General features: G+C 41.4%; 1 protein-coding gene across 2 annotated transcripts; it reads right to left on the bottom strand.

Annotated features, from left to right (window-relative positions):
* Positions 1 to 31: 31 nt before the first annotated feature.
* On the bottom strand, positions 32 to 9076 carry exd1 (exonuclease 3'-5' domain containing 1). Of its 2 annotated transcripts, XM_034221985.1 has the most exons (12): positions 8640 to 9076; positions 8427 to 8492; positions 7723 to 7756; positions 5020 to 5096; positions 4851 to 4921; positions 4614 to 4700; positions 4382 to 4486; positions 4217 to 4297; positions 3983 to 4126; positions 1931 to 2122; positions 917 to 1096; positions 32 to 751 (listed from the first exon to the last, which is right to left on the bottom strand). In XM_034221985.1, exons 1-12 carry the CDS (start codon positions 8767 to 8769, stop codon positions 401 to 403), a joined length of 1518 nt encoding a protein of 505 aa, XP_034077876.1. In that variant the 5' UTR covers positions 8770 to 9076; the 3' UTR covers positions 32 to 400. The 2 variants fall into 2 exon arrangements, with proteins under 2 accessions (XP_034077876.1, XP_034077875.1); XM_034221984.1 differs by having other exon boundaries at positions 32 to 1096; positions 8640 to 9075.
* Positions 9077 to 12110: the final 3034 nt, after the last annotated feature.

Raw genomic sequence — 12110 nt, forward strand, 5'->3', positions numbered from 1 at the left:
AAGCTGTACCATCAATAAATCACACTAAGCGTACACTCGTATGGTTTAATTATAAAAGCCAAGGCTACAATTTGTTGTCATTTTCTGCAAAAAATAAACAATAACACTTGACTTGTACACATTTTTTAGATGTTAAAGTCAAGAATGCAATCAATTATCATTCATTCAAAAATAAACTGAGAAGGATTTAGGGGCTAAAGGAAACACAACACAAATAAAAGGAACAGACAGGCTAACGTTCAGTCACAAACAATACAAACATGTTTGAATGAACTTCCAAACAACTAAATATTAGTGCCTTTTTTTCGAAAGACTTTTCACAATGCATCACATTTGTTTATTAGAGCGCTTGGCAATCAAACAAATCACCTGGCATCAAACACATCTCGGAAACAAATATTTACTGCCATCTACTGGTCCCTTTAGGAAACGACACACATGGAACTTGATCTTGTGAGATTTGGAGGAGGAAGCCTCTTCCCATGGCAGGTAAGGCTGGGATGGATGACTGCTCCTTCCCAAAGGTCATTCCTCTACCCATTGTGTCCATGGGCCCCTCTGTGCACCCTCTGCTTACACCGAGAGACAGGGGACTGTTAACAGACATTTGTTTCCTGAGGTCTGGGACTGGAGCCTGAGGTGCTGTGTCAGGGGAAACACTGGCGACTCTGGGAGGGCTCTTTGGTGGCTCGAGAAGGGGAGGATCAGCTTGTGGAGGTGACTCATCAGCTGCAGGTTCAAAGGACTCTGCCTGTCTGTGCCCGTGCTCCTCCGCTGCAGGGGAGGTCTGGGATGGAGCCTGAGGTGCTGTGTCAGGAGAAACACTGGCGACTCTCTGAGGGCTCTTTGGTGGCTCGAGAAGGGGAGGATCAGCTTGTGGAGGTGACTCATCAGCTGCAGGTTCAAAGGACTCTGCCTGTTTGTGCCCGTGCTCCTCCGCTGCAGGGGAGGTCTGGGATGGAGACTGAGTCCGAGGGTTGAAGCGAGCCAGCAGTCCTTGCTCTGTGGTGGGGAAACGGTCGGCAGCCCACTTCTGTCGCTCGATATGCATTTGCTCTAGCTGTCTGAGCTCTCTAGGCAGCTCCAACACACTCTCCTGAGGATGCAAAAGGGAACACTGAAGACTAGTGTTTTTTTATAAGGATGGATTCACATTTTCTTCCAAGTTTGTCTTGAAACAATACAGCCAGGAAAAAGAATCCTGACTGATGTTTTTGTTTCTTCTGTCTACTCTACATGTAAAGAGATTTCTGCTTAACAACATTTCAAGGGATGTGGGGCAAAATCAAGAGTCCTCATTCACTGAATAAATAAAAACAAAACATGTGAGACTCAAGCAGTTAAATCCTATCAGGAAGTGTTCTTATGGCAGCAACTATTACAGTGACACAATGTAATTGGTGGCATGTGAGCATTTGTATTGATAAACTTGAAAACTCAGCATCATATCTTTTGTCTTTTAAATTAGCTTTTTTATGAAAGCAATTGGCATCATTTATTACCATCTTGCAACAGCCACACTTAGCAGATTTGTGTCTTTCTTTTGTCAGGGAATTTCCTTTATTGATTGCTGTCTGGATGTGAAGAGTACTTTAGCAAGTGTAACAACATTTTTCCTAAATACATAACCGACCCTAGCTTTGTTGACAATAATTTAGATAATATTTGTCAAAAACTGAAGACAACTTTCCCCTCACTACTCGTGTCTGATATCGTGCCTGTATTGGTTGATATCAGGCACGGCCCTACATAGGAATATTTCTCCAGCTGTTTTGCAGCATGCTCTCATTGTTTTGAAACAGAATCAAAATTGAATATAACAAAGTCGATGGCTGGTCTTAAATGAGTAGTCAGCTGTTCGGCCGGCAGCAGGGCCTTATATGAATAATTATTTATGCCCTGGACATGTGCTCATTTGTGAACTACCCACCATGCTGACATGCTCCAATTCACCAGGTTCGTATTGGCTGCTGCACAGGTATGAATCCACCAGGGTAATGTAGTCCGTCATGAAAGTATCCAGCAGCACCAGTCTGAGAGGCTGGAGGTGGATCACTGACAGAGCCATGACCTTCAGCAGGGGAACAGGACAGGGCCGCTTGTACCACATCTCCCTTTCTTCCTGTAAACACACACACCAGCGATTACAGTTCATACAGATGCAACTATACAGTTTGGCTCAAATATTTGAAAAACATATTTAATATTTTGTTATTGACTGATATAAAAACTGGGATATGATTAGCAATGACAGAGGGAATGATCTTGTTTGCATCATTGTTCACATTTTGATAGAAACATATATCAAAAATGATCATTGTGTAATTATTTGCAAGGATCTGTATCAAATAAATATTCTTTTCACAAGTCTGTAGAACACGATTTGACCATGGACCTCTCTGAAGAATTACAATACTTAAAGGGATAGTGGAAACCGCGAATTTTGGGTTTAACTTATGTATTTTTATTAAAAATAAGCATAATAAACTATTTTTTTTTATTTCATGCGCCTAGTTTCATTTTATTTTCAATTTTACTGCGCCCTCTCAATGAAACGAAATACTTCGGGAATCGTCGGGAATCTTCGGGTGATGACGAGAGCATAGGAAGACGGGCACAAACAATGGCGGACATTCAATAGCATTTGCATGTGAATAGCCGACCTTTATTATGGTGAATAGATGTGTTTTGTATGGCTGTAGTGCGACAGAAAAATTCTACGTGACACAACGACATTGGATTAACCTTGAGATGCGTTTTTTATTCCGTTGAACACAACTTTTGATCACAAATCAAAAAAGGTAAGACGTAATTATTGTAATATTTTTGGAACCGGATGTTGTTTACTTTCTCTTTTCTGGCTGATAGCTCCAGGAATTCGAGGTCTTACAGTGATGATTACATGTGTGGAATCTGTGGAGTCTCAGCTTTAAATCGTATATCTTGTTTGTGCAGTTAAGATAGTAATAAGGGCATTTCTACCGTGTGTTGTGTGTAAAAAAGCGTTAGCATTAGTTAGCATTGTTTCGCTCAATGCTAATTCAAAGGCTTGGTATTACTCGTGTTTTTTCTAGCTAACAATTGTTCTTATTGTCAGTTAGCGGAGTTTCTTACCTTTTAAAAGGGTATGAAACATTAATAGTTTCATAAATGTTAAGAAGCCCTGAGACATGTGAGAGAAAAAAAACTGTGGGAGGGGTCCACTGGGGGGACCTTCGGGCTTAACTGGTTAACAATGATTAATATTTGTAAAGGCTACAGGTGATCTTAAGATGCGTGAGCTATGCTTAGGGACCTACCAGTCAAGATTATTTGTGCGTAGGGGTGCATCATCTGGCGCCTGGTCCTGGTCATCCTCGCCATTGCCCATGCCGTGAACCATCACCTCGGGCTCGAACAAATAAGGACGTAATGGTCCATCGTCTGGCTCAATATTGTCACCATCGTCGCTTACTGAACCGGATTCAGATTCAGTTCCTAAAACGACATTTTCGTAGGAAAGCCGAGAGGATGTTTCTGACTCGCTATCATCACTGGATACCTCGTACAATCCTTCTTCTTTGTCTGGTATATTTGCCCTTCCACGTTCATTCTGCATAGACGCCATGGTTTGTTATCGTATCGTCTTCCTAAGTTTTCGTCACTTCCGGTTTGGCTGAGTCGAACATTTCGTTTCTAAAAAACTTCGGGGAAGCTGCAATAAAGTGCTTCTAACATGCGTAAGGCAATTATTATATTTTTTTAATCAGGTGTGATTGTTTTGGTACGTAATTATGCTTGTATATAAGTTAAAACGAAACTATTTGAGGTTCCATTTCCACTATCCCTTTAAGTCAGGATGATATTTTGGAACATATTTTGCCTTTAACAAAAACAGTGCCTCCAGCGAAAAATTACACTAATCCATATTGCCATTTCAATTTTGTATTGAAAAACACTAGTATACACCAAATAAATGTTCTCGAATAAGATGTGACTGTACCTTTGTGAGCTGTGACTTCATCTGAAGGGACAGGAGCTGGGAGGACGGCACCTTCAGGTGGAGACTAACCACCTGCTGCAGAGTGCTGACTCTGTCCGGGAGAAAACCTCCAGTGTTGGAGTAGAAGCACATGACATCTGCTACCTAAACACAAACAGAAAAAGAGCAGGTAAAAAAGTAAGGTCTATTAAACATACAGAAGAGAAAGTAGGCCATTGTACACTGAACATGTACCTGCGTATCAAATACGTTGGTCAGCTTTACCCCAAACTGAGCAATCAGACATCCAGCAAGGGCTCTGCAATCATGAATGACCTGTACAAAATGCACAGCATAGATGTTACGTTAATAATCAGAACTTTGACTGAATAGTATTTATAGTGTGTTTATAACGCTTACCTTCAGCATGTGCTTATTTTCCAGGATCATGGAAAGACCGTTCTTAAAGGCCCGAGGTCCAAGTAGCAAGATATCGAATAGGTACACCTTGTTTTTAGTGGCAATCTAAATGAATAAAGACACATTCAGTTTAAAATATGAATCTATATTATTTTCATGAAGGAAAACAAGGCAGCTAGAGACGGAGGGAAGGATTACAACAACAAAAAAGCAGGAATGCAGAGCTTCTCACCTGCAGCCAACACAGTCTCCCGTGGTCAAATACCTCGACTCCATCAGCTCCCACACCTATCACACGCTGCTTCTTGATGTCCATCACCTGACAGAGAGAAACTTAAGACATTATCGAGAGATTTTGAGACAACAGGTCTCAGTAAATATGCCATCACTGTTATTTGCTCACGTGGACTTGAAACATTTGCAATTTAAATGATCTTTGTAACAGAAAAGGAACCTAAAATCAACTTACAGCAGACACAAACTTTTCTTGAAACTCATCTATGATGACAAAGTTTATAAACTCCCCTTCATCTTCATCATCTGTAAAAAGTAAAGGATCCACTCAATAGTAAAAATGCTTACATAGCTTGGATATAGATTTAGCAAAAACACCATAGACAAATTATTTGTATACTCACCCAATGTGATTGTCTTCCTGTATGGTTGAAACTTTTCCACATTCAAATGGTCTTCAAGGCTGGACTCACAGACATTGCTGTGCAACAACAACACATTGCATGTGACCCCTAGTTTCCACCGGGTCCGTCTGCGGCGTGTTACGGGCGCGTTACGGGCGCGTTACGTGTGTGTTACGGGCGTGTTACGGGCGCGTTGCGGCTGCGGCGCCCGCAAGGATCGCGGCCACTCTAGTCAATGGGTGCTATTCCACCAGACGCGCCGCGTTACGGCTCAGAAGCGTCCCAGAAGCGTTTCGCCGCTGGGCTCTGCTCGAAATAGGATTGAAGTCTATTTTTCAACGCGACGCAGCCGTAAGGTAATGTCGGGCAGGAAGTGGAACGGTGACAGCATCCGGCCCACCCCCCAAGTAAACTAATTTGCAGACCCCCTTTCACATCACTACATCGTCTCCACAACGACACGCACAATGGACGACAACGTTTTTATATTGGAAGTGGAAAAACACTTGATTTTATATGACACAACGCATCTTTTTTACAAGGACAACACCAGCGTTCTCCTTTGGTTTACAGGCACTGTATGTGTAAATTATATAGAATAATTATGATGATGAATGCATTTTTTTTACCACTAAAATACAGCAACCCATCTTTGATTCATGTTGTTTTTAACTGGACTATTACAATTATTATTAATTATGTCTGTAGTCTACAACACAACAAAATAGGAAATAACAACAATAAACACGATTTAAACAGACACAAAAATAAACCATTTAACTACGTAGCCTACTTACTTTCTTGTAGAAGTACAAATGTCCAGGAAATATGCCCAAATCAACAAGAACTGCGAGCCGGCATGCACGACGCTCCGCTTCCGTAATGCTTCTGAAACGCTCGTGAAACACGCCCGGTAGGGTATGACGCCGGAGGAGGGCGGCGTCCGCAAGGATCGCGGCCACTCTAGTCAATGGGTGCTATTCCACCAGACGCGCCGCGTTACGGCTCAGAAGCGTCCCAGAAGCATCTCGCCGCTGGGCTCCGCTCGAAATAGGATTGAAGTCTATTTTTCGACACGACGCAGCCGTAAGGTAATGTCGGGCAGGCAGGAAGTGGAACGTTCAGAGCATATATATATATATATATATATATATATACATACACACAAACTCATTTTGCAGACCCTATCCCTCCGTAGTCGTTCAAGTAGGAGGAGAAATGCCAGCGTTCTCCTCCGGTTTTCAGGCACTGTGTAAATTATAGAATAATGATGATGATTTTACCACTAAAATACAGCAACACATCTTTGATTCATGTCGTTTATAACTGGGATATTACAATTATTATTAACTTTGTCAGTACAAAGTAGTCTGTCCAGGAAATATGCTCAAATCAACTGAAACTGCGAGCCGGCAGGCAAGACATTCCGCTTCTGAAATGCTTCTGAAACGCGCCCGGTAGGGTATGACGCGGGAGGAGGCCGGACCAAAACCGTGGCGCAGCCGTTACCCCCAGTTTCCACTGGGTCCGTCTGCGCCGCGCTGCGCTGCCGTTACCCCCAGTTTCCACTGGGTCCGTCTGTGCCGCGCTGCGCCGCCGTTACCCCCAGTTTCCACTGGGTCCGTCTGCGCCGCGTTTGCGCCCGCCGTTTACACCCAGTCTTCCACTGGGTCCGTCTGCGCCGCCGTTTACCCCCAGTTTCCACTGGGTCCGTCTGCGCCGCCGTTACCCCCAGTTTCCACTGGGTCCGTCTGCGCCGCCGTTACCCCCAGTTTCCACTGGGTCCGTCTGCGCCGCCGTTACCCCCAGTTTCCACTGGGTCAGTCTGCGCCGCCGTTACCCCCAGTTTCCACTGGGTCCGTCTGCGCCGCGGTTTTGGTCCGACCCTCCTCTAGCGCCCATAACCCACCGGACGCGTCCCAGAAGCGTTTCAGAAGCGTAGCGTCGTGCGTGCAGGCTCGCAGTTTTGTTATTGATTCGGGCATCCTGGACATTTGTACTTCTACAAGAAAGTAAGTAGGCTACGTAGTTAAATGTTTTATTTTTGTGTCTGTTTAAATTGTGTTTATTGAATGGCTCTGTACTGTACCTACAAGTATTAATTAACTTTAAAACATTAATATGTAGTTGTTACCTTCCACTCCACAAACTGCAGCGACTAAAAACCAGGCCTTGTCCTTTCTGATGTTGTCCTTGTAGTAAGCATCGGTTACATCATATAAAATAGTGTGTTTTTCCACTTCCATGATGAAAACCTCGTCGTCCATTGTGCGTATCGTAGTGGAGGTGTTGTGATGAAGGAGGGGGGTCTGCTAAATTAGTATATGTGGGAGATGGGCCTGGCCCGGATGCTCAACTTTCCACTTCCTGCGAGGGGGGCCTTCCTGCCCGACCTTACGGCTGCGCTGCGGCAAAAATAGGATTCATCCTAATTTTAGAGAAGCGCTGCGCCGAGCCGCTACGCCGAGCCGCTGCGCCGAGCCGCTTCTGGGACGCGTCTAAGCCGTAACGCAGCGCGTGTGGTGGAATAGCACCCATTGACTAGAGTGGCCGCGATCCGTTGGAAACTGGGGGTTACGCGACGCAGACGGACCCGGTGGAAATTAGGGGTAAGAGTTAAAAAGCAAGTCAAAGCCAGCACAGTGTGTTGTCACCATAGACTGTGCATTCAAGGTTGTTCTCAAAGATGACACGATTACATACCTGCTGCCAGTGTTGGCTCCATTGGTAAATTCCACTGTTGATTCAAATATACAAACACGCCATGTTAGATGTCAAAACTTTACCTAAGATATTTCTCAATAGTAATATGCAGAGGTGGAAGAAGTACTCAGATATTATACTTAAGTAAAAGAAGAAATACCAGAGTAGGATTACTCTGTTACAAGTAAAAGTCCTGCATTCAAAATCTTACTCAAGTTAAAGTACAAAAATATTAGCATCAAAATGTACTCAAAGTACTCATTATGCAGATTGGCCCTTTTCAGAATGATATATATATAATATATAATATATATATATATATATATATATCTACAAACAAATGTATTGATATGTTTATCAAAGCTGGTAAAGGTGGAACTAATTTACTGCTGGGTAGTTTGTGAATTTAGTCCAGGTGTAACTGAAGTTTTCTTTAAGTATTGATTATGTTTATATCATTAATCTATATCTGTAAAGTAACTAAAAGGTATTCAATAAATGGAGTTGAGTGAAAGAACACCATTTACCTCTAAATTGTAGTGGGCTAGAAGTACAAACTAGCAGAAAATGGAGATACCGTTGTAAAGTAGAAGGATCTCAAAATGGTACTTAAGTACAGTACTTGAGTGAATGTACTTAGTTACTTTACACCACTGGTAATATGTCAAGTCCAGCCTTCCCTTTGCAGATATGAGTGAACTCACCATTCAGGATCTCATGGCCGAAGAACATTTTAGAGCCAGGGAGTTTACAGCCATTACTGCCACAAACTGAAACAACAAACACAAGTTAACTTAGAGTTAAGTTGATATGTTAGCCTACATAGAGCGAATACATTTTAAACTGAAATCATTATAGAGTTCACTCCTCAACAATCTTGTGCTAACTTTATAAAATAAATACAATTGTTTACTGACCGTCGGCCAAAATCAACGTTTTGTTGGCGTTTATGCGTTGCACGATGCCGAGGTACGATGAGTTCCTGAGGGTCAGTTTGATCCGTTTTCCCTTCAGGATATTAAGCAGCTTGGTGTCGTCAATAACCATTTTGAAGTTAGGTTATGAATTGTTTTAAGCAGTTACAAAAAAGAAAGCTGCTATTTAAGAAATACAGCTGTCGACGATGTTACATCGGCCAGCTAGCAACAGCTTGTGATTTTACTTTACTAAGCTAGCTAGCCTGCAGAGCTAACGTTACATTCACGAGGCGGTGAGCGACCTCTGACCTCAGAGGTCAATGCTGCGTTCAAAAGCTTCACGGTAATTTCAACATCGACTTCCTGACTCTTCATTATTATTATTTTCTTCAATAATGACCGCCTTGCTGGAGTTATTACACGGCAACATACCAAACAAACGACTTGAATCCAACATTAATGGAAATTATTGAATTGAAAAGGTTCTTATTGCTTCCGCTAAGAAAATACAACTCCGTTTACACGGCGCACCAGCAGCAGGAACTGAGACAACAACAACTTAATTTGAAATGAAGGCAGCTCTGACAGAAGTTTACTGTGACTGGCCAAGTCTGTTCATAGTTTGTTTTCCACTAACAAGTCCTTAAACACTACAGAGGCTCGAGACGCAGTGCTTCTCAAAGTGTGGTCCGCGGACCACTGGTGGTCCGTGAGTATATTGGTAACATTTCACATTTTAAATAAATAAATAAATACAAGTTTTCCGCACTCTCGTGGGAATATCTCCCCAATGGAGCGAGCTTAAGTTTCACTTTCAATTGCATGATATAGCCCAGCGCAACACCTTCATCACACATGTTGCTACTTGTTTGTACCATTTTCAGGCAATTTCTAATCTGTTCTAGAAAAACGATGTGTTTTTGGATATGTTTGGAGTTAGCAGGTCCGCGAGTGTTTTTTTATTGGTTAAGTGGTCCTTGGTATGAAAAAGTTTGAGAAACACTGCTCTCGAGCCCATACCTTTTTACACCCCCCCTAGGGGTGGACCTTGTAGTTCTGCATGTGGTTTCAGAGCAGAGCTGGACAACTTTTTTCAAAGGAGGGGAGCTACATTGAGTATTATTTTATAGACCATGTGATATCTGAATACCTAATGAGATTTTCAAAGTTCAACCTTTAAAGTTGAGCCTCTGACGTGCCTGAAATTAACAAGATTGTATTTTGTCACATGTTTCTGAGCTTGTAATAATACGTATTATTATCCGCTATAGAAACTGCATATCTGCTTATTTGTTTTGTGAAGTAAATATTGTAAACATTTGTGGCTGTATTGCCCCCCAGTGAAACAAAAAGAGAATGTTGCAGACGTCCAATGCATTTTGCTTAGTGTCTATGTGGTTGTGGAACAGCAACAACAACAACAACAACAACAACAACAACAACAGGAACAACAACAACAGGAACAGGTAGAGCTTATACATTATGTAATATCTACACTTTAAAAATGATCATATCTTTGTGAAATATTTATTTATATTAAATACACTGCAGCAGTTTATTCTCAATAAGCACAGGTCAGTATACTCAAAATATCCACCAGGGGGTGGACACAGTCCGACAGTTTGTTTCTTAGAAATCTGATCATTTTCAAACTGATAAAACACTTTACATAAAAGCAGCCCAGCCATTTTTATTTACACGCTAAAGACATAAATGACTATGCTGTCAGCTTCAGCTGTTACTGAATGAATATTCATATTTTGCAGCAATGTCTGACCACAGGATTGATGTCTGAACTACTGCTCATCTTCATATGATCTGCATCCATGTGTGCATAATCTGATATCATACCTTCATAATAGAAAATGCAAATTAACATACTAATTTGAAGCTGATGCATGCATATTAGTTTTAAACACATGTACAATTACTAGAATAAGAATAAGACATGTAAAAACATCCACCCAAATTTAACTGACTCATGGTTACTATTTGTCACTTTTTTAAAGAGATTACAACTTCCTGTGATTTGTTATTTTTGCATGGGGTCATTCAGAGTCCAGATCTAAAAGAAGATGTAGCAATACGGTCTACCCAAAACTATCATATTATGTCAAAAATGAGTTTTACTTGAATCAAGTCCCCACTGTATTGGAGGTGCATGTCTTAAAGTCACCTTTGAGTTTATTTATTTTTGTTGTTGGTCTAAGGTTGGGTGAGGACCATGGACTTATGGTGGAGACACACGAGGCAACAGTTGTGTATGCGGCTTTACTTGTTCCTATAATAAAAATCATTACAAATATGCCAATTGTTATTTTAACACTGTTATAATTGTTACATCATGTAATTTCTGCCAGCAGAATTTAATGACAAAAACATTAAAATCAGATTGATGTGCGCCTGGAGCCACATAAGGGCAGGCTTCAGGTATCACTGATAACAACATTGACACAATGGGTGCAGACAATCTATCTTATCAGAAGCAGCCAACTGCTGATACACGGGTTCTCACAATTTCACTCTGTCTGTGAAAACATGTGAACTCATACTGCTCGTCTGTGGACAGCACAAAGGGAGGCAACTCGTCAAAGGGAGGACGCTCAGGGGTGAGGGAGGCACAGCACTGTCTCAGATTTAATCACAAAACATGCACCTTAAAAGGATTTGTGCGATGTGTGGCTCCTCCTGCGCTCAGTTAGAGTGAAGTGCATAAGAGCCAAACGCAAAGCTTTAGAGCTAATTAAACAGCTTCCCATTTGCTTAAACTGGATGTTTTATAGACAAAGAAGATCTGTGATTAATTGCTTTTCCAATTATCTCTTAGGGTTTTCACATGATATCTGTTCATACTCTGGTGTGTTTGCTTGCCATTTCCACTTGCGGAAAGTCATCCAAACACACAAGATTTAGTTTTTAAACAATTGTGATATTCAAATGTTCTGAATAATGATATGTCATCACTTAAATCAAATGTTTAATGCCCCTTGGATGTAACAGCTATCAAATGTCAGCACTTGTTATTCACATAATATGAAGTGTGATTAGATTCTTCCTAACGTTGAAAGACATCTGGAAACAGTCTCTTGGACCTACATAAATGTTCAATAACTTTATCACCCCTTATAAGCCTAATGGAAGCTACAACCACTGTTATCTTTAGAGGAAGGTCCACCCTGTTCCTGTTCAGCAGCCTGAATAAACAAAAAGGTTTCAGTAAACTAGAAGGCATCACATTTCACCGATTTTACAAAATGCATTCATGTCAAGGACGCCAAAAAGACTAGTTTTGGAGACTCAAATATGATCAACATAAGAGCAATATTTTTTTTCAATGCTTTTTAAAGTTTCAAATGAGTGAAATCACAAAACATGTATTAACTGCCTCTCATTTAGTTGAATTTTCCCGTGAAAGAGATACCATCCAAAGTCATTCTTTATTCAAAGTTGTAAAGTGAAAACCCTGTAGGA

This window comes from Gymnodraco acuticeps, unplaced genomic scaffold, assembly GCF_902827175.1.
Source record: "Gymnodraco acuticeps unplaced genomic scaffold, fGymAcu1.1, whole genome shotgun sequence".
Taxonomy (NCBI): domain Eukaryota; kingdom Metazoa; phylum Chordata; class Actinopteri; order Perciformes; family Bathydraconidae; genus Gymnodraco; species Gymnodraco acuticeps.